This window comes from Oreochromis niloticus, linkage group LG15 (genome assembly GCF_001858045.2).
Source record: "Oreochromis niloticus isolate F11D_XX linkage group LG15, O_niloticus_UMD_NMBU, whole genome shotgun sequence".
Lineage (NCBI taxonomy): Eukaryota > Metazoa > Chordata > Actinopteri > Cichliformes > Cichlidae > Oreochromis > Oreochromis niloticus.
In genome coordinates this window covers 36569929-36593120 of record NC_031980.2, presented here as the reverse complement: position 1 = coordinate 36593120, position 23192 = coordinate 36569929, and the positions used below count along the sequence as shown (strand labels likewise).

Below are 23192 nucleotides of genomic sequence, written 5' to 3'. Positions count from 1 at the left end.
TTTAAACTATTTACAGCACTGCACTAACCCATTTAATTCAATTATAAAAATGCATTAAAAAGATATTAGGGGTAGACGCAGTTTAATGAAGCATGTTTACTTGAGGATATTGTTTGTAATGAACTGTTTCTGGGCTGAGATGGGAAAAAGGAGAAGGTGGGTGGGGGGCTCGGGGGAGGAGGCTAACCAGCAAGAGGAAAAAGGTGAATGACAAATGCCATGTTATTAATAAACGGGGCTATTTATTTGTTTTAGAGCCCGTTCTCCTCCCCGATTCTGGACACATTGTCATGTCTGTCTCTTCTGCCAGAGTGGACTCACGCAGCACATGCAGTTCACTCCTTTGCACTGTTGTAGCAGATGTATCTTAAAAAATCATTAGTCTATCAACAAGATTTATTGCAAACCCTGCTGACTGAATTTTACAGAGCACCCGGTAAACACCAGAGGCAATGCAACATGGAAAGGAAAACCTCTGAGGTTTTCCTAAATAGATTAACGTATATATACACGGGTCTGGTAATTGCTCTTTGCCTGAGGTTCAGAATTGGGGTTTAGTAAAGTGCCAATATTTGAGGAAAACATATAGATTTGTATGTGCGTGCATGTAAAGACAGTGCAATCATTTCCCCGACTGTTTCCCATACGGTTTCACATTTCTTACATGAACTGAACCCAGGTGATACATGAGAAGACCATATGGTAAAGCACATCGTGCCAGTGTGACCCGCTACAGTGTAAATGAAGGATCTTGAGAAATCATTACCTTGAAAACTTGAATGAGTAATCCTACATTATTAAGTTTTTTAAGAAGTAATAAAGCAGGTATAGCGAGCAGTTGGCGAGATCTTAAAACAGTTGGCAGCAGTGAACCAAAATCTGTAAAGACTCATCTTATACCGCACTAAAAAGATGCCAACCTTGGTTTATTTTAAATCCAATAATCAAACGTCTAAAGTAAAGCACCTCTAGTCTTGCGATTAAACACTAATAAGTAGAGGATACAGTTTATGAGATAAGGCTTGGACGCATAAATCTTGTAATTACGATACAGCTGAGAGTGATTTAATCAAAACTTAATGCAGTATGATTAAAACACATTCAAGCTTTATATTTTTTGAGGTGTGAAATCTGTGTGCCTGCCTGCCATGAGACAGAACATTTTAGTGAGGAATTTAAAAATGGATCCAGCTCTGATGCCACTGGGAACAACTGACGCTTTCAAGCAGAAAATCTCAGACAAATCACAATTTACCAACTAATGAAACCACTCAAGATTATCCCCCATCCGCCTGTGCCCACTGTCCTCCAAGCTGCATTACTTACACAAGCAGTGACTGCACTCAGAGAGCAGATTTGGCTTCAGTCACAATGTAACTGCTTATGCTATATGCAATAGAAAACAATAGCATTAAAAAAATAAGAAGTTTTTTATGTGAGCCTGAAAAAAAACAACAACACACTTTTTCAAAAGACACTATTAAAAGAAAAAAACACTAGCAGTATGTTTTTGACGAAAGCGAGAGGAGCTACTTACCCTCTGTGGAGTGTACTTGGGCTAGAGTGATGAGAAACCAGCAGAAAGTGGGTAGTTTCCACAGGGAGCAAGACATGGTGCCAGGTGTTGATGTTGTGTGGCAGATTTGTGTTGTGACTAACAGCTTCTGATTAGAAAAGTCCAAGCCAAGTGGTCTCAGAGATGCTCATCATTGATCCTCTAACCTGCAGAGAAGACAAAAAAAAAAGACATTCCCTTCAGCAGTGATAATAATTCAACGTGCGAGCTCTGTCCTTGTGTGATTTCACAGTGGAATTCATCCTGTAACACTCATGTCACAAGGCACTTGATGCTGCATATACATCCCAGTGCAGAAATGTGACAACTGTGAAATGCCACAAACCCCGTGCAAGCCACTAAAATAAGCCCAGAAGTTCAATAATCCTGCAAAGGGAAATCCCTTGATGGCAGCTCAATGCTAACCATTTCCCCGGCAGGGAAGGATGGGGGTGAATCGTTGTGTGTGTGTAGGTCGAGGGGGGGCTGAGTGGGATCAGCACCATGATCAAACAGACAGATCCCGCCCTGTCCACCTTCCACCTTCTCAAGACCTTTAGCCAAGTGATGCTAACCTAATCAAAGCTGTGTCAACTTGTATTTTTCTGTTCCTGTTTCAAAGAATACATTCATGCCTTTTGAACATTGTTTAAACCCCTTTAAATTACCTATTTTTTTTGTTGGGCCACTGTCTCACGGCACAAGTGACATCACTTTGATGTGCTGAAACGTCGCACTTTTATCTTCCTTCGCTCTCCGCTGTGCACCAAAAGCATCTCGCCGACCGAGTAAAAAATCTGTTGACTCCTCCTGACCAGCTGTAAACTGACACGGAGTAAAACGCTAAAGCCATGTGGTGGAAATGCTAAAGTAACTGACAGTAACATTTAGTGCTAGAAATATTAATGATAATAGCCCGGATAGCATCAGCCAAAAAGCTTTCCATGCAGCTCCAATCGCATTGGTTTGCATTGTCATTGTTGTTGTTGTCCATTTCAGAGGTGGTTTTCTTAGATATGGGAGCTGTTTTCACATCCGGTTATTTTTAGGAGGGTTGCACATGTAATGAAACGATCAGCAACGCGCATTTTAGGTAAAAATGTAGAAGTAATGAAGCTACTTTTGGCCGGGGATGCACTACTGGAATTTCACTTGTATCCAAGCGGGGCTCTACTTCTGTTTGAGTGATATTTTATGACTCTTCCCCCCCCCGACAAACAAACAAACACTACCAAGCAAATGGTCACTTCTCTGTGTTGTGACTGACCACAAACCACCTTATCTCTCCACCCCCGCCCCATCCCTTACATCTCTCCAAACCAAAATTCCTGTCTCCCCAGCCCATCCATACCTGTCTCTGCTGTACGAGTCTGAATGTTTGTTTTTGCTCTCTTTCGCTACAAAAGCAAATGGCCTCCTCCCCGCCACAGATACAGCGTTGAAGCTGTGTAGGGTGAAACCTAATGCCTACCTGCGCGCCCAGGCATGCGTTTCACAGAACTAACGGCTCCCTTTTGTCTGTGTGTTTACACTGCTGGGCTAAGCTCAATCCTCTCACTCCCATGGACCATTAGCACATTCACCATGGGATATGGCATCACTCTGGCAACAAGGCTCATAGGACCCCATTAGAAACAGGTTTTTTTTTCTTTTTTAGCACATTCAAAAACACAGTTCCATTTTTTTCTGTCCGAGACTTCAGCCTGCAATTGTTAGTTAAGATTCAAAGGACTGAATGTTATCCGTTATACTTGCAGCTAACAAGAAAAGACCGTGAGGAATTTTGTTTGTCATGTACAGTCAGAACTGCAAAAATCGGCTTCAGCTGCCTCCTCCACACTGGAGAATATCCGCGGCCCGAAGGGTCTTTGATCTATTTTGTCTGAGTTCTCAGACAGTGTAATAATTTATCACTGAGAAAACATGCAGAGCGCACACATTAGCCAACAAAGTTATAATTAAACCTGCCATAATCAGCTCATCTAGTATGACATTGTGCCTCACCTGAGACCTCTAATTTTAGAGCCATTTAAAAGAGGTTAACAGGAGCAGAACACACACAGCCACCGGGTATTTAGTTTCAATGGAATAATATGCAGTCATGAGGCTTAACAAATGAAAGTTGATCAAACATGTTGGATTCCAATAAAACTCTGACCCTTTTTTTTCTTTTAGTTTTTTTAAATCAGTTCACGCGGCAAAAATTCAATTTATCAGCGAGTGGCGACACATAATCAGCCTATAAACTCAAGGTCCAAACGTACGGCCTCATCAGATCTTGAGCTGATCGTCTAACAACAAAGCTGGTGGATAGTGACCATATTAGCTTCATCTTAGCCTCATCGCTTACTGTTTTGTCCACTTTTGCCAAAACTCACAGAGACATCTACGTGTGTTGAGCGGTGGATGATGGTAATCAGTCCTTAAAACTAATACACTATGAACACTCAGATGAAATTAACAGTTTAACAAAATTAGGCTCCTTAACAGGATCATTCATAATTTACTCTTGTGTTTTAGCGTTTAATAGCGAAATATATTTCAAGAGGAATATGTGCACATGGAGAAGGCGACATTCAGGCGCTAACCCTGGAGGCGTTAGCTGTAAAAAATGAAATCTGTTAAAAATTTGTTTTATTACACGAAAGCGCTTCCGCACTTGTCACCAAATGCCATTGTCAACAAATGTAGTCTCACTTTGCACCAGGTTCACTCTGTGACCTCTGTGTGGGCACCAGGCTCGGGAAACAGAAGCTTCTGGATGTACAGTATGTGCCGCGTGCAGTTTCAAAGACTGGCACTAGTCCTGCTCAGCTTACATCCTTGACAAGACGCTGCGACCTACTTGATGTGTTCATTCCGATAACCGGTCTATTGGCTTCCTATGGTGAATTAGTAATTTTTCCCTTTACAGTCGCTTTATTAGCTGATGCACCAACAAACGTATCGAGTGATCGTTTAAGTCAAATCAGGTCTAAATAAACTGTTATAGCTCGAGTTGACACTTTATGCCAAACTTTATGGTCAAAATAGGTTAAAACATGCATTTTGGTGGATCCGTGTCTTCTTCATGTAAACAGGCTGCTCTCAATGATTTATTCTTACTTCCTTGTCATCATTGCTTAGTGTAAAAAAGGGAGACGGCGCGCTCACACCCCCTGTGTCAGAATGCTAAGACAAAGACGGGGTGCCTTTAAACACTTTGCCTTGAAGGCAGCGTAGACCCCCTGCCACAAAAGGAAAAGAAAAAAAGGACGACTGTAGATCCGCGGTACACGGGGACGGGTGTTCTGTAAATCGACGATAACAGTCCTATACTTTAATATATTTTGTATCATGCTGTGAGTGTTTAACATGCTGAGACACCAAAGGCGCAGGCTGCAGGAAGACTGCCTGGCTGCCGTTCTCCTCATTAAACATGCTGAGGTCTCCCCTCTCAGCTGGGGGTTTCTTTTCTCTCTCTTCGCCTTGTAACGGAAACTGCCGGTGATCTCATTTTGACCGTTTTCTCAAATAGCCCTTGACTCCGGTGTGATCTCAGAGCAGGTTTGAGCATCCCTATAACGCCGCCGCTGCGTCGTGCTGGAAGTTTGGACTCGATACTCAGGGATGCACAGATGACGAGCGCCGCTGTCGACGCGGGTCCTTCGACTTCACGAAACGCATGACCGTAGCAGTCTTCTGTGATTGTTAAGCACAGATTGCTAAAATGTCAACAAGCATCGCACTGCTTGGGCTAAATGTGAAGCCACTGCAGACAGATGTTTAAGTACTCTGAAAAATGTAGAAGCCACAGGGGCGTGAGCCCAGAGGCTTTAAACATATGTGTGCTTGATATACTGGCAATACAACAGAATGCTTTATAATCAACAACTGTGTGACAAAATTAGGAATTGCAGGAGCAGTTGGTCCTCTTAGGAAAAAAAAGAAATAAAAGGGCTTAGTGACTGGGAGGAAGGGGGTTATTAGAAGGGAGGGAGAGAGGATTGATTGAAAAGGACAGTTTGAAATTTAAATGCAGTGGGGGTCTGAAAACAAGAGGCAGATGTGAAAGAATGCTGGGCTTCTTAGACAAAGCTCCTGGTTGTCCCTCTCTAGCTGTTAGATGGCCACAGGAGAATAGAAGAAGAGTTGGGCCATTCTACAAAACGAGGTCTGGGAGAATGGAGGGGGGAGCCAGAATAAAGAACCTGAGTGGGGGAGTGGGACACGAGTTACAATGAGAGACTGACAGCTTGCAAGTCTTGCTTGACCCTTGAATTAGCCCCTGAGCTTTCAACAAACCTCGAGAAAGAGTTGGGATGTTAATTGTCACAGAACATCACAGGGATGCAAAGGAAGGGAAACGCAGGGCCAGATATTCACTGAAATGGAAATCAGAATCAACAGACCACCACATGTTGAATGCAGGGAAACACATTTGGTTTCTATTGGGCTTTCCCAAAAGTATCCTCATACATTAATTCATATATACTATAAGAACCCTGTTATCTGTTTCTCCTGCACAGTTCGAAAAAAAGACCAAAAAACCTGAAACATGGGGCTCAGTCAGAGAAAACTCAAGTCTCAAATGTGGAAGAAATGTCTTCTCAAAAGTGACTGTGTCCCTGCTTTGACACTGCTGAAACTTACATTTTGCAAGCGTAGAGATTGGGCTGGTGAGCAGATGAGTCTGGAGCCCCCCACTGAGTCGGATATAGGCCAGGAAGGAATCAAGGCTGACCTCTCTGCTGAGGGAATGATTGAGAGCAGAACAGGACCAGAGGAGCCGAGTGACACCCGACCAAACGCCGTGCGACTGCTGGTGCCCCGAACACGAGACTCGACCCTGACACGAGCTAAGCCAGTGAAATACCGGGTCAAACACGCATGCTGTGCGACAGGACTCCTCAGCAGCAGAGATGGTTAATGGAGCAGGGAGCGCAAAGCATAAGGGTGGAGAAAAACTGCATGGAAGATTATTTTTATTTTATTATTACTCTGCATAGTAATATAGCTGGAGATGTCTTGATTAGGACCTCTAGGACTTTTAGTCACACTGTCTCTGGGAGGCTAGCTTACTTGAAACTTTCATGTATTATCTTATGCATTTCATCATCTGAGAGCACATAAAACCAACAGTTTTTAGAATTTGTTGATCACAGCATTCGGATTAAACGAATCATTAGCCGGCTCTGATGCAAGCCACGCTGCACGGAAAAGGCAGTAGCATGCAAGAGGAGCAGAGAGTGTGACATAAGCGTGGTACTTGTCATGCTCACTGCTCTTAGTGTTTGCACCATTCATCATTTTTATGAGCCACTCAATTAATCGATTAGGGTACTCCCCACTGGTTAGGACATATGGCTACTAAATAAAGCAATCATGAGCCAAGCCCTGAAACACTCCAGCACTTCAATACATTCAAAAATAAATGGATCGTCTAGGAGAAAGAAAAGAAAGCAATGTTTTATTTTCATTTCCCTCCTTCGATGTTTTACTTGACAATATGAAAAACAAACAAACAAACAAACAAAAAAGTATTTCTGGTCTGCCGTAGTCTTATAAGTCGAGAAGCGCCATTTTTATCAGTAAAGATTCCCTAATTTAAAAATGTCAACATACGATATGTTTCAATGAGTTCACATGGCACTTTTCCTCTGCATTTCTACACACTCAGTGTTATCGCCCCCTCTGCTTGAATATATATTAAATCCATAGCCTCATAATCACTTTAGCAATGCAAGAAAAATCCTATTAGCGCTGAAAGATACCTACACCTGTCTGTCCACATGGATTATAGGCAGGTGATTTGCCACGGTAACAAAGTTTTAATACGGGTTCCATACATTTTTTTTGTTCTAATTTTGATGTTTTACTGGGAAGTGAAGTGGATTATCTCGAATGAAATTTCAAAATGTCATTTCCACTTGCTGATAGCACAAAACTATTCCTTTCAGGTCTGCAGAGATAAGAATGATTCAGCCAGGGCTGTTAAACGGTGTCTTTGCCAAATGTTCCTCCGCTTAGGAATTAATAGGCTGACATTAATACAGCAAGATAAATAGGCAGGTCAGGTAAGTGAGCCCTGCCATTATATGGGCATCTCATGGTGATAGTACCTGCCAATCAAGTCCAATAAGTCCTTGACAAGGTGTGATTCACCTTGAAATACAGAGAATGCATGCAGTATGTAGTGTATAGTCCCCTGTTGAGAAACCTGATCCAATTAGTGTGTGCATATAGATACTTTGGAGGGTTGACGCCCTGAGAGCACATCAGGACACCATAAAAGATACATTTGTTGTGGTACTCAACGTGCGATGGCAGAATGAGTCAGACAAATGGAGGCGTAAAGAAAACGTGCTTCGGATTCAGCTCAGACACTTTTCAAAACCCTTTTTTTCCCCCCATTTCGTCACTACTTCGTCTGTGCAAATATAATATTAATAATAATACAAATAATAATGCAGTGTAGTGAATCCAAATATACACACACAACTGTTGGAGTAAATCATTCGTGTCGCACGAACAAATAAATGCACAAAAAGGTCAAAAATGTACTCGTTGGGTTAACGTCCGCTAAACACAACCAAAAGAGTTTGTGCACCTTTTTTTCTACGTATGAGTCACCTCTCATCTAAAACAACACGACCGTTTGCAAAAGAGGGACCAAGACCTTTTGGAAGCACAAGGCCTGGTTTTTAGTCTATGATAATAATGCGCTGTATTTACACGGATATGCACCAGTAAGCAGCTTTTGTGATCCTCTCCCCCCCTCCAAACTGAGCAGCTGAATGGGTAAAACCTTCGCTTCATCCTTCTATTAAGGACTCACCATCAATAATGCACTGTGATCGTGAGGCGTTATTAAACAGGATGATTAATTTTTAAGGCAGTGGGCAGCAACACAAAACACGAAGAAAGTAACGGAGACGACGACTTGTGAGAGACGCGTTTTCAATGGAGCAGCGTGAGCGTGAAAATAAGCCACTTATTTGCGACTTTTTTCATCTAGGCGACGAGGAGCACCAGAGAAACTGAAAAACGAAGGAATGTTTTCAATGCACCTCGACTGACGGATATGTCATTAAGTAAATACTTGGCATACGCTGAATTTACATTCCGGACAGTCTGCATCATCTTCTCCTTTGTGGCTTTTATGTTTAACAATGTCTTAATAGAAGCTTTTACTTGGAGTCAACTCACTGTAGTGCCCCTAATACAATTTCTCTGTATTTGTTGATGCATCAGAGGCAAAAATTGCATCAAATCCTGTAAAACTAGTTATTTTGTTACTGTGGAAATGTATATATTTTTGAAGAATGTTAATTCTCTCAGATTAGAGGCACTGTGCTTAATGTCTAATTAATGCTTTTAACCTTTCTGTGGCTCAGGGGAAGGACAAAGCCAAAACCAAAAGGGCCACTGCATCATCTCAGTCATCAGCTAAATAGGAAAAGAAGCAATACTGCACGAATTATTTCAGCAGTGGAGTGGATGTACAGTAGTGTACTTCATCCGAGCGCATTTCTATCCCACTACTGCCGAAATCTATTTTCAATCTAAAAGATGGCATGAATGCCTTTGTCAGACAGGGGGAGCGGCGTATGTCAAGCTAAAACAAGGTATAGCGCTGTGTCTCGTCAGGAAGCTTAGACAAAAGAAGTGGGTGTAGTCTTTCCTGAATGCAATCACTTGTCAGCCCTAAATCTTCCCTCAGTACTGCCGTGACAGGTAATGGTGCTTTTTAAACTGATGAATGTATATTGGCCTTTTTTTTTTTAAAGATACAGAAAATGTCTAAAAGGCATTTTGCTGCCGCTCACAAATGAATGTTTTACACACTCTGCTGCACAATAACACGAAACATATTTTCATTAAAAGAATGAAAAAGAGGTGAGACTTCATAGTTTGTTTTTTTTTTAAAGAAAAGAAGCATCTAATATGGCATTTATACACAGCAGCACGACATAAGCCAGTAATTTGGGTTGCTTTGAATTTTTTGGGAGGCTGCTTCATTAGATTTCCTCGTGCCGTTCCAGTGTCACTACTCCTTGCCCTCTCCCCACCTTCAGCTGTGAAAGGGAGAGGACAGTTTCGGGGCTGAGCTTTCTCTACCGTCCTCATTTGCATAACATCAGCAGCGCGAGGGGGATTGTGATGCAAACAAGCCAAGATTGGCTCGTTCCATCTCCCCCAATTTTAATAACTAAGGTGTTATAGGTTCTCACTCCTGCCTGCTCACTGTACAATGGATCAGCCTTCTTTGAGACTGAGAGAGAGATTCGATTTTTTAAAATAGGTGGAAAAGTTTCAACGGCAGTTTGGATGATTAAAGAAAAGTTGCGTGCAGTTGACGTAAGAGCGGCGCTGCTGCTGTTGCACTTTGCCCGAATCTAAACACGTGGCACAGGAGAATAAAAAAAAATCTTCATTATGGGCAAAAACATCTCTTTTCACCAATGTTCCTCATTTCCCAACTGACCATGATTTGGGCTTGACATGAATAAAAAAAAAAATATGTAAATGAATCCGTGGCTTATGTTATCGTCCCCTGCCACCCACAGTAGGACAGCAGATACAGCAATCACTGCTTCTGCACCTTGTGTATGTTTAATATGTGTTTGTTCCTTTGTGATAACAAAAAAAGGAGGGGGGGGGGATAAACAGGGCTTTCTTTTGTTGTTGTTTTTTTTTCTCCTTCGAATAACTGGACCAAAGTCAGGGAATCCAAAGACACAAGGAGAAAGAGACAGCAGACAAATACAGGAGACTGTCAAGCGGACTGCGATAAAACATTCACTGTGAAATTATCTCCCTGTCATAAGGTCCTCCTGTTTTGAATACCAAAGGGATTCAAATTCCCAAACAAACTATGAGAGGTTGACCAATTTTGTGCTCTGCTAAACGATAGCGGTTTGCAGGGCAGGTTGTAGCTTTGAACCACCGCGGTTTGAGGTAGCAGGAAGCCGAGATTTTAATCTCCGCATGTCTGCATAGGTAATCCATTGAAGTGTAATTGCTACAGTTCTAAGTTATACAGAATAATGACAGAAGAATGAGACTCACTATGAATATGAAGTGAGTGAGAAAACAAAGTCCCCACAGCGGCAGAGAAGGCAACACTTTGACAAGGGCTCTTGCTGAGGAGGAAAACTATCCTCTGAAGAACAACAAGCGCCAATATGGAGGCTGATTTTTTATTTTATTTTTTATTTTAACAAGACGCACCATTCGGAGACACACAATGAAGCGATCCGCGCAGATGAAATGTTAGGATTTATTCGGCTAAAGCGGCTAGCTAAGATGAACCTGTCCCTGTTAGCAACAGCATTTCATCTTCATGGATACCAAGGAGGTGAAAAAGAGGTGAATTTACAAAAGAGGAAACAGTTACGCATTTATGAAATTAATTAAAATACAGCTGAATGTGGAGCATGCAAACTTTCTGGAATTCCCACATTAAATATAAGAGATGCTACTTGCAACCTTTTGCTTTCGTGGCCTTTTTGCAGAAGTGTGTTTTCTTTTAATATAACTCTTTGCAAAAACATGCAAATCCAGGAAGCTTGAAAAGACTGGAAGGTGCAACCTAATACTGACTGTGGGTAACTCGTATATGTTTTTTAACACTGAAAACAAATGAGTATATGAAGGACTTAATGTTGTAAAAGGTAACTACAGAACAAAATCAATACATTTAGCAGCAATGTCATCCTCCTGGGTTTTTTTTACACCAAAACGTCTGCAGCAACATTTAGCATGTTTTGAGCCTACTGCTGCGTGCTCCAATTGTATGAATTGTGTCTTTGTGCAAAACGTCTAAATTCACTTATTTAAATATCAAGCATGCACCTGAGAAAGTCTTATGGGCAGTGACTTTCAGAAAACGTCCCCAAGTAATGCTTGCACAATCCTGCTTTTTCCACACTGCTTCCACGGGAGCCTCGAGCCTTTTCAGGTGAGAGAATAAAAGATCCCTTTTTTTTCTTCTTTTTTTTGGCCCTTGCAGTAAACTGTAAAATGAGTAGGCGTTGCAGCGTCTGCAACATTCACCATCTCTCGCTGATTGTTAAAGCTCGGCTTTGGTGTCTGGAACCCACATTTCAACACCACCGTTTACGGAGCAAATGTTCGTCTTAGGTAGACCTTTAAAAAATAAATAAAAACAAGCTAAACATTTAGGCAAAAACATACTACCTCACCCTGATGCCCAGAGAGATGTTTTCAGGGAGCACAGAGAAACTTTTCCATCCTTTAGGCACGTCTCTGCCTTCTTGGAGTTGAGGCTTCTTGCCTACCCCCGGGCCGGGCTGATGGTAATGGCTGCAGGAGCCGCTTCCTGTCAGCTCACTCCAGACTCACTAGTAATCAGCTCGAGTTGATGAATGACAGAAATGCCACTGGCTCCACTTTTTGCAACGACAAAAAAAAAAAAGCACCAGTTTCTGCCCCCCCACCCACCCATTTGACTGTCCTCTTTACACAGCTTTTTTCCCCCATTTCCATCAACTACTACAAAATAGCACTCATCACATTGGTTCAGCTGCTGATGCTGAAGCTAAAAATGAAACATGTGTTGCCGGGCACAGATGCAGTACTTGAGAATTTGTAGAGCTTGCTCAGAGCTTTCTGTCTGGTCATCATTTAACCTTGCTTTCATTTTATCACTGGGTGATTTATAAGGACGTGAACACATGTTCGCTTTAATGGTCCCAGTACAAAAACAGAGCTATAAAGTAGATAAAACTACTTTTTTTTTCCCTGCTTTGGCTTATCTGTGTTTATTTCTTAGCAGGTCATGGCACTTTTTGGCCTCATTTATCTCTTTTCATGCCACACACACACACACACACACACACACACGAAATATCCACCACACAAAACCTGACCTATTTTTTTTTTCTTGAACAAACTAAAATTACACCTTTAAATTTTTTGTTTATCCAGCAATAAATATGCTGCTTTTTACACACCTCAAATTATTATTAATTTTTTTGAGTTATTAAAGAAAAAACGCAAAGCGATAAAACTCTTAACTTGCACTATAAAGAGAAATCCACATATCGTTCAATTTTAATTTCTGAAATAATCAAAAATAATATATATAAAAATGTAGCAGCTTAAAAAAATGCATTATAACACAACAAAGAAGAACATTTTCGCCACCTACGGAGATACTGGACATTTGGCCGGTAATGAAATTTTAGCCTTAAATATTTATTACATGCTGTTATTGTTTGCGCTTATTGCAAAGAATCTATACGGTGAGCGTCCTCAGTTTTATTGCAGTTGTGCAACTAATAGCATTTCTCCTGCTTCTGCACGTCCTGCTCACAGTCACAACATAACAGATGTGAAGTATAAGCTGCAGTTCTCACACTCATCTTAATTACTTAAACCAGTTTGCTGGGGACTGAATTAGACAAACCGGTCGCTCTAATGGATAAAGCAGTCAGGGTATGTGTGATTTATAACAGAATTCACACCAGCAGAGCTGCCTCACACCTCATTTAGAAGGAGGCACGATGAATTATTAGGGCAGCCTGTATATGTATTTTTCCTGTGCAAATGCCAAAAAGATCAAATCGGTACAGAGACGCAGTGAGGTGTCAATATTAAGCACTCCAAATTTCATTATAAATACATGAATAATTTGACGTCTCCATCTACACACACACACACACACATTCAGGAGCAACTTCTCTGCAGTATTTAAGATGTTCATTACCTCACCCCCACGGCAGTGGAGGAGGAGTTGGATCCAACAGGCAGCAGTGAATGCCAGGCCTGGCACAGCTGTACAAGCAAAGCTGTAAAGAGAAGTCACCGGCCACTGTCGCTCAATCTTCCCCTGCGTTAATCCCACACTATCTGCATTCACGTCAGACCCATTCCTCACGTCCTTGCATTGCTTTTCACACCCCTAAGTTCAATTTGGCAGGAAAGTGGACACGTTGCATCACTTCTCCTGGCTGAAAATTCTCTCGGCATTGTTCCCCTCCAATAATCTTGTTTCTGAGACAGCATGATGGCTGTGTTATCATGTACAATCGATTCGCTAGTCATTTTCTGCAAAATATTTTCTTGCGTTCTCTTTCAGGTACTCACTGAAGCGTGTAAAGTGAACGCACAAACCTGAGTTTTACTTGTGCGTTTCTACACCAGAGCCCGGCTTTGTGACTTTTAACAGCGGCGCAGCAAATATGTGTACATATGAGATTTAAAAGCCTTTAATGCCCCTGAATCTCTTCGTAGCTGATCAGATCATCTTCTGAATGGCCTCGATACACAAACATGCGGCGTGTGTGTACAGAAGAGTCGGCTCCATTTATCTGCATTCATCCTTCACATTATCATGGAGAGACAGCTTGCTGTCATATCAAACCCCAGACTGTTCCTGTGGCTGGACAAATGTGCTGAAAAATGGACCCTCAAGTGTTGGCCACGTTTTACTAAACCAGCCCCACTATGTTTTACAGACATACAGAATTTCATACCCGAGCTCCAGCAGAACCAAATCCCGGCCTTCAGGGCAGAAACTTTATTTTAACATCTCTCTCTTTTTTTGGGAGGACTGACATTTTGTCCTCTGTCTTCAAAATGTTTTCCCAAGAAGCTTCTCTTCAGTTGACCTAAGCGGAGACTATTGCCTCTGGCTTGTCACAGGGAAAAGAGTGATGCGGTTCTATGGGTAACAGAGAGGGAGGCTCTGTACTGAGACAGCAGCAGGTGCAGCTGTGACAGTTGCCGTGTTGTTGCTAGCCCCACACTGTAGTCAAGATGAGGTTCACAGATGTAGCCACTCAGTGCAGTGGTTTATTGGCTGCCTGAAACAATGCATCTCTGTCAAGAACAACTCCTCCTAAGGCCATTTCAGCCTAACAGTGCTGCGTATGAAACAAGGCGTAGAAAAAGCTCATTCTGACACACAAGGTCAATTCAGCTCCACAGCAACACAATCAAAGCTCCCCTCGCTGTGCCAAAAAGCAAAACAAATACCAACCCGGAGCAATCACGCTCAAACGTGGAGGCTTCAGCCACATTTTCATTTTCGGCGATGTGCATAATAATAATAATAATAATAACAATAAAAATATCAATAATAATTCCAGTGGCACCTTGAGATTTATGCTATGAGCATTATCACCATTTATCAAAGCATATTTGTGACTAATTATTAGCAGTGCTTCCCAAGTCAGCACAGTGCTACCTGAGGCTGCACTTTAGCCCACATGCACTGAGTAAAGTAATGGCACCCATTTTCCCGCGGCCCTTTTCATTTTTTTTTTTTTCTCCCCTTGGACAAGAGAAAGCAAACCTGATTCTTTTCTTCAATTCAGATGCGAAGCAGTCCACAAAGTCCAGTCCAACCTTGTGTTTTGTTGAATCTGAGTAGTAGAGATCTGAGATAATATGACTATTGTTTTCCTGTAAAGCACCCAGTCTCTGCTTGTTCAATTACTGGAAGGAGCCTCAACGAGGGCGGTTAAATCATTTGCAGAGACATTATCTACGCAGAGAGAGAAAGACGGAGAAAGAGAGGGAGGGTGTGTGGCGGGGAGGGGGTGGGGGAGGAGGGGAGAGCCGGCATAGGGGCCAAACTTTAGTTTGGAGAGGAAATAGAAACATTTTTGTGGACCACACATGGAGGGTGCTGCGAGGATAAAAGCAGCAGGATTCATGATTCACTGCAGGAAATTAATAGACTAATACAGTTCTCTGTTTCACTGCCAAAAACCACATAATAAGATAAAATTGTTTTCATTACAGGTGATGATGGATATCTATGTAGATTATTAAAATGTACACGCAATTTATGAGCGTGAGAGAGGCCGCAAAATTTCCTTCTTCCTCACATATGTCGCCTACAAACAAAAACCGACTCACGAGCACTCATCTGTCAGCGTGAGCAATCATTAAGAGATAATTTGATTGTTTTTTCAACCTCGGCTGTGTTTGATGTCTCTGGCATGGTAGCAATTGAACAGACAATTATTTTGTTGATTAGCTTAGTTTTTAGCAACTTACCATGCCTGTGATATTCCTCTGAAACTCCCAGACCAGACGCTCAACTCCATCTGACTTGGCAGCTACGTTACAAGAACAAAGCTTCTGCACTCCCTAACTACATACTGTAAAATAAAATATCATGAAAGAAAACCACCGACTTAACCAAATAAACGTATAGAATAAAATATGCAACGTTAGGGACGGTAAAAAACAAAACAAAAAACATGTTATGTATTTGGCAGGACTTTAGCTGCAAATAAGGAAGTGCACCGTTTATGGGAGTGGATTTACTTGCAGGTCACTTTTAACACTGGAAACACTGCTGTGTGTTTTTAATGCATTCCAAAATGCTTCAATGTATAGTTTTCTGAATCATCTCCCAGTAGATCAATATCCAAACACTTAAGAACCAAACGTTCTCACATCCTCTTGTTCGCTCGACTACTGCTTTTTTAGATATATACATATATATGTATTGGTTTTAGTTCAGTGTTTCTGTTTCCTACAGATTTCTTTAAGAGGGTCCCGGTTCACTAGACTGCTAAACAGTAAGTCAACAAACAGGTACATAAATAATTTGGTATATTTAAAATGCAGCCCCAGAAGCAAACACAAATAAAAGCGCTGCCACTTGAACAAAGTAAAATTATATTGAAATGTTAAACACGACTTACCATTTTTGTTCGCTGCAAGAATGTCGGGCTGAATGTACTGAAGAACATCCATATCCCATTGTGAGATTATTTTTGAAAAAAAAATAAAAGCAACTTTTCTTACTTGCAATGAGTCACAATTGTCAAGGACAACAGCAGCCTATATGGAGGAAATATATTGCTCTGGCGTGTTTACCCACACCATCCCTAAATAACAGCCCTGTCTTGTTGGAAAAGGGGCTTTTAAATGTGGATGTGCTTCGCTCGCCTATAATCCAGCCGAGACATTACTCCTTCCCCTGGCAGACGTCCGCAGATCCCCCCTCTCTCCCAGCCAGGCCTTGCTCTCCGCTGCTATGGCAGAGCCGCAATAACTGCTGTTTGCTTAGAGCCTTGCCTCCCAAGTTCTCCTCTGTCACACTGAAATTGAATATTTTCCCAAATAGTGTTGCAGCTGTGCACAGATAAGGACAAGTCCTGTTCACATAGCACAAAAATGAGACTGTGTGTGTGTGTGTGTGTGTGTGTGTGTGTGTGTGTGTGTGTGTGTGTGTGTCGTCTTCAAATTACAATAGGAATAAATGTAACAACTTATATATAAAAGCATCAAAAATAACCACAATGTCAGGTCTGAAAATTAAGAAATAATATTTTTGAATGATTTTAAAAACAAACAAACATATAATTTATTTGCAATCTCCACTTTTTATATCTCTAAAGATTAATATAAAAAAATTTTTTTTTTAAATCACAATTTGTCGATCAAATTTCCACCCAGTGATCTCTTGGCAGAATTTTCTTTCACTTCTCTCTTTGAGTGACCTAAACACACATTGCTAATACGAGCAGTGTTTTGAACACATTGTAAAAAAGGCAAACAGAACAGCGTGCTACGCCCAGTCATCTTGTGACCACAGGACACACAAAAAAGGAGATTTTATGACCCAGTTTTGCACTTTGCACGGCCTTATCTCCAAATACCTTTCATAAAAAGAGATGCCAGATAAGCTAAGGGAGACTGCCACTTAGCCAGTGCAGACAAACCATCGTGACATCTATCGGCTAACGCTCATGCTGTTTCTTGTCATCAGACTTTGAATGGAGCCCTACTTTCCACTCGCAGAGTAATGTTCTGCTAGGAAATTATTTAGGCAAGCAGAAAGTTTCACCTGCCATTTCAGGGGCACCGAATCCCCCCGCTGCACCAGAGGCCTTTGGCAAGTGGAAACAAATGTTTCACAAAATGGCAGGGAGGGGAACACACTAGCGCACTAGCGTTTTACTGATTGCCAATCGTAAAATAAAATCAGTCATGAAAGGGGAGGTACACTGGCCCACCAAAGCCCTGCACGTTACATCAAATTTGCCATAGCTTTCTTTTACAGCCTTGTTTATTCCCTTTAATGGCAAGCAGTTATCCGCACAGTATGACTCCATGTAGGTGGTTAAGGCAACAGAAAAGATTGCATCTGAAAACACAAACCCACAATTTACACGCCAAATAAGCAATGGGATGTAAATCTAAACGCTCTAACTCCCTGCAATCCTCTTCTGCTGACACACTCAAAGCCTCCATCATTTTTTTTTATTATTTGGGGGGGTGGATTATGCTGTGGAGCAGCTAGCAAAGCATTTGTAACAACAACTACACTTTTAAATTGGTCTTTGTTCCTTAGCTAACAAAGACTCTGATGCTCAGGAAGGACAGCAAAGATGGGCTCACACGAACGAACAGCATCCTGACAGTGCGAGGCTGGCACGAGCTATCCATTCAGCCACAAAGCAACCTTTAAATCAGTCATAGTGGCTCGCCAATCGCAGGCTCACATCCACACTCATGACAGAGAGAGACACAAAGCAAAGTGAGCAAATGCCACCACTGGTCAGCATGTGCAAGCTCACAGTGAATAAAATCGATAACAAATTACCTTAATAAAACCTGAGTGGAACAAGCCTGGCTTGTTGGGATATTTAAAAAATCTGGACAGGCAATGAAGGCTGCATCATATCTGTTTAATCCACACGTCAAATATCCAAAAAGCTCAGCTGCTGCTCTGAGGCGGGGACCATCCCAGCAGAAAATGGAGCTAGAGTCCATAATGTGGCAAATTTTGATGTGTTCACACCCACTCGCCCTTTCACACTCGCTCGAGAGCCTTGTGTTCTATGACAGCGTGGTATACCAAAGTTTAGTAAAGAGTGATATGTCTCCCTCAGACCCATACAGCAGTGTGCCGGGCTCTATTGATCCGCCAGTGGAGACGAACACGCAAGCGAATAGAGGCAATGTGGGGCTCTGGCACATCAAGAGCAGCTTCAGTTCTTTGAAACCAGACGCACTTCCATTCAAACGGGGCTACAGACTGAAAAAGGTGCTCTCATACTGGTAAACTACTCATAATGGCCGGGCTTAAGATATCAAGCAACGACATCTGAGAAGACAGTCTCCTTCTTTAGGACGCATTCCCAGGTAGATTACATTATTTCCACTGAGTGTAGATAGACCTGTATTTCTTTGCAGACTCCCACATGAAATCACACAATTTTATCACCACTTTAACCAAGAATCAAACATCGCCAGCATTTATACATTTTGAATTTCGTGTCATTTTCATCCCCCTTGTTTACCATAACTGACTCATGGTTACCTTGTGAGGATGCCATGGCACGTATGTTATATGCAAGATGTCAGAGGGACGTGTGCACGAGAAGAATGGAGAAAGAAACTTGAGTTTTACTAGCTCACACACTCACTCTGAAGCCTTTCAGGCTCAGCCAAAACCAGTGGCACAATATACGACTCCTTCAATTGTGCAAGGACCACTTTGATATGCTAATATGTTCCTTCCAAACTGCTGGAATTTGCACTCACATTAGCCTAATTTTACCTTTTTTTTATATACAAGTATGAGGAAATGGAATCATCATCACAATACTAAAAAAAAAAAAAAAAAAAAAAAAAAAAAAGTATTCAGGAAGCAGCAGCTATGCTTCTTATAAATTCCTTAAATTTCAACACTTTTTTATTGAGAGTATGGATTTGTGGAGAAGATGAGAAGATGAACAATCACTTTGCTATTGGGTTTATTTTGTTTCTCATTTGAAACATTATCTAAGAATATATGAGGCAGAAGGGGAAAAAAATCCTCTTTTACACTAACTCTATAATCCGCTATGGACAAGTACATATACGTGAGAACGTGTTGTGCAGATATATTAAAGATAGACATGAGGAAGAGTAATCCAGGCAGGAATTCGAAGGTCTGTCTCTCGCCTTCTTAAGATTAGTCCTGAACCCCCCAGAAAGAGAAGAAGATGAAGAAAAAAAAAAACTGTGGGCATGTGAAGTCTGCTGGAGCTAAATTTAACCCAATCCTCTGATCGATCACTGAAGATTGCTGCTCCGCTCCAGGCAGCCATGCATCACCGGCTGACCGCTGTGTGTTTCTCCAGCAAAAGGAGAGGCACGCACCGCACCGCATGTGCGCGTCTCCCGCCTCCTCTTTAACACATGGTTGACAAGACACGCTCGGAATCGGTGGGCCTAAATAATAAATGCGCAGTAAAAGGATCTAATTTTTACTGCCACTCTGCGCCCACTGGGTTTGAGTTAAGTGTAAGCAATCCAAATCAGTTCCTATTTTTTTTTATCGATGCTCTCGTCTTTTTATTTTTATTTCACCATTTAATTCCAACGTCACTTTCCACCCTCGGAGCCAACTGCATCACAGGCTAGCTCTGGGGCAAAACTAATTATTACATCTCTTGTTGAGGCTCGAATCATTTTCTTTCTGTTTTCTTTCTTTCGTTTTTTTTTTTCTTTTTGGACAAATAGCCTAACCCCAATTATAATGGATTAGCCCGTGAATGCTCTCCAGAAACAGGCAGACAACACTTCTCAGGTCACAGCTTCCAGCGTAAATCCCCATTCAAAGCTACAAGACCCATCAGTGGATTTAAAAAACCCTCAGTGGCCAATACCACCAGCAAAACTCCACCTCAACTTTGGAGGCATAAATCCCAATTAAATGACGCTTTACGTGTTCTGGTTCATAGAAATTGCGCTGCTGAACCCCCTTACACACACACACACACACACACTCACAAACACACACACGCACTTTAAAATTGTTTCAATTCAGACGTTCAGACTCGGCAGCCGAACAAATCAATCCACATCTGGTTATGTTTTGATTAAGCACTTTTCAATTAACCACGGTACCCGTCGGTACTCCACTGCAGACTGCGCTGCTCTGTTTTTTAAACATCGTTATTATTATTTTAGTCTCGCTAAACTTATGGTGCCTCTTTTATAATCCGAATTTCCTAAAACAACTACCTCAGACACAATGTCAAATCTGACTCGCCGTCTATCGTTTTCTAAACAAGTTCCGAAACGCGAGGTTCAGAAGTGACCGAGACAGAAGGTAAAAGTTACGATACTTTAGTTTGCTGTTTGGATGTTTCACAAGTTTTGATGGTATTAATGCGCAGAAGGAGAGTGGGGTCAAATAAAATCTACTCTTACCTTTCTCGAAAAGCAGCCACGCGGGGCTTGATTGAAGACAGTGAGTAGGAAACTGTGAGCTGTATAAAAAAGATTAGTTTAAAAAAATGTCAGATTGTGGAAAGGCAGTCTGATGTGAACTCCTCTGCAGCGAAGAGAGTGAGTCTGCAGGTCTCAGGCATGCTCGCCTTGTCTGGGACAGAGGCTGGCTTTCAAGCGGCAGGTCTCCCTTTCAGCCCGTACATTCCCCTGCACCGGGCGCACACTTCCATGGCACGCAAGGTGTTGCTCTGCGCTCAGTCCTAACTCATCAGCCACCTCATGCACACCTCTGAGCGGCTCATAGAGTCTCGGCTCTCCCTGTGCGTGCGCCCTCACTCCCCGACGCAGCAGCAGCAGCGGTATCAACAAGAGTCAAGAAAGAGAAGCGAAGCTCGGGGACCAAAAAACAAGGACTTGAGTGACTGAGAGGGACAGACAAGAGTGGGGCTTTTCAGTGTCTGGTGGAGGGGAGAAGACGAAGATCTCTCTCCGCTACTGTAGCCGCCGCCGGTGCTGCTCTCCTGGCTTCCCTGAATGATACTGTGTGGGGACTGGGCAAGTTTCAGCGGCTAGCCTCTGGAAAAGATCCCGCTCACAGTGTTGAGACACTTGGAGGAAGCAGCGCGGAGCGGGCTTCCAGTGAACAGCGCCAGTGCAGTTGATACCAGGCTGCCGACTGCAGGAGCTGTCTGAGCGCAGGTCTACACTAAAACCTGACATGGATTCTAGATCCACCACGGCTCGGAGTCTAGACGCATCACAGACTGTCCTCATCAACTTATCATCATGCCCGGCAGGACTGTGCTCAGCTTATTTTCATACAGAGGGGATATTCCACTGCATCATACAGAAAGTAAAGATTTATTACGAGTGCAGCTCCTTCATTTTTGGCCACTCTTTTTTTCTGCTTAAAGAAGCAACACTGCTTCCTTTTGGGTATGAGAGGCCCATATTCTGTCACAGTAGGCAGTCCGGCCTATTCAACCAATGACAGTGGAGTCATTCTACTGTAATACTAGCAAGCATCAAAAGAACACGGAGGTGCACACAGACGTTTTTCTCCCTCACTCAAACCAGCCCCATTTGGACAGCACTCTGGCCCGTGCAGCGCTGGTCAAGCTGCCGCTGGTGTGTAGAGCCAAGCGTGTGCGGAGCCAAGCAGTTTTTCAAACCAAGAACCTCTTCAGAGTTGTGAATGTATTTTTCCCCTTCTTTTTTTTCATCACTCCTCTTTTCCTTTACATGATTCATGACACCATTCAGCAGTCAATGGATTTCTTTTCAGGCTTGTGGGACTTTGACCCTGGCACTCCTTACTGCATGCAGTATGTTATATTGGTTTTCTACATTATACTCCACTGTGGGTAAAATGCAGATTATTATGCTTAATCGTGCACAGCATTTCTTTCTGTAATGAAGCTGAGCTCCGATATATGTTTTTTTTTCCTATTAAAACAAACAAATATATATATTTATGAAAGTTTGGAAATCTAATTATCGGCACAGCTGTTATTTGGCGTTCTTTATTAGGGCCACTTTCTTGGTTTCACAATATCTAAAAATAAACACAGCTGTTTTATGTTTATATTTGAGTCTTGCTAATACTTGGAGCGTGCTGTAATCTGGTTAAGGAATGGCGTTAAACATCAGGTAGAGCGCAGGCACACACCTGGCTTCAATATAAAAAACCCCACTGTCTTTCACCCACTATGGGGAAATGTGAAGTTGAGTCATGCTTGCCAGGTGAAGGTGAACGCAGGAGAGGGGCAGACTTATGTTTTCATAAGCATAATTTTACATAATAATACGGGCCGTTTTTGCAAGGGACAAAAAAAGAGAAAACAGATGTAATAAAAGGTCATCCAGTGACAGGCATCCATATCTGGGAGAGATGTTTATTCATAAGTCGGGACTAAAAACACATGTGGTCTCTCTGGCTGCAACAGCTTAAACTGCCATTTTGCATTTGGAGTCATTTGAATATGTTTCCTCGGATTGTCAACAGAGGGCATTAGACTTGTATTATTATTATTATGAATGTACTCAGTTCACTGAATTGTAAAATGCACAGCACTATAAATTACAAACAGGTGAAGACAAAGATATGATTTTTTTGCTTGTTTGTTTGTTAATGACAGTTTCTTGACCAGCGCATAAATTGTTCATGTGCAATTGTTAATGAATAACTGTGATGTAATCACATCCTGCAAAGGTAGCAGACTATTGCACGTAATCACTCACCAAATGGCGCATGATACCTGCTGGCTCTTACTCAACCCAGACACGCCGAGGTGAAAAACAACATCATAATTATCAAAGCCTTTTCAAATATCAAGTATATACTGTTAATCAACCAAAACTGAAAATGTTAATGTGTGTTTGCAGCATAGTAAATAAGTAACTACCGGTTCTTTTCCTGGCCTGGAGGAATAAACTTTCT

At 42.0% G+C, this 23192-nt stretch overlaps 1 protein-coding gene across 32 annotated transcripts in view; it reads right to left on the bottom strand.

The window, feature by feature from the left end:
- adgrl2a (adhesion G protein-coupled receptor L2a) overlaps positions 1–22271 on the bottom strand; it is a 90529-nt gene extending 68258 nt beyond the window's left edge. For 7 of the 32 annotated variants that reach the window (XM_025898628.1, XM_025898620.1, XM_025898622.1 and 4 more), the window contains exons 1-2: positions 20732–22270; positions 1538–1722 (exon numbers count right to left, since the gene is read on the bottom strand). In XM_025898628.1, coding sequence (XP_025754413.1) covers positions 1538–1613 — 76 coding nt within the window. In that variant the 5' untranslated portion in view covers positions 1614–1722; positions 20732–22270. Of the gene's footprint in view, positions 1–1537; positions 1723–14858; positions 15001–16224; positions 16524–18131; positions 18288–20731 lie in introns of those variants that run through there. The other 25 variants (XM_025898607.1, XM_025898611.1, XM_025898615.1 and 22 more) reach the window with 10 other exon arrangements.
- Between the last annotated feature and the right edge of the window lie 921 nt (positions 22272–23192).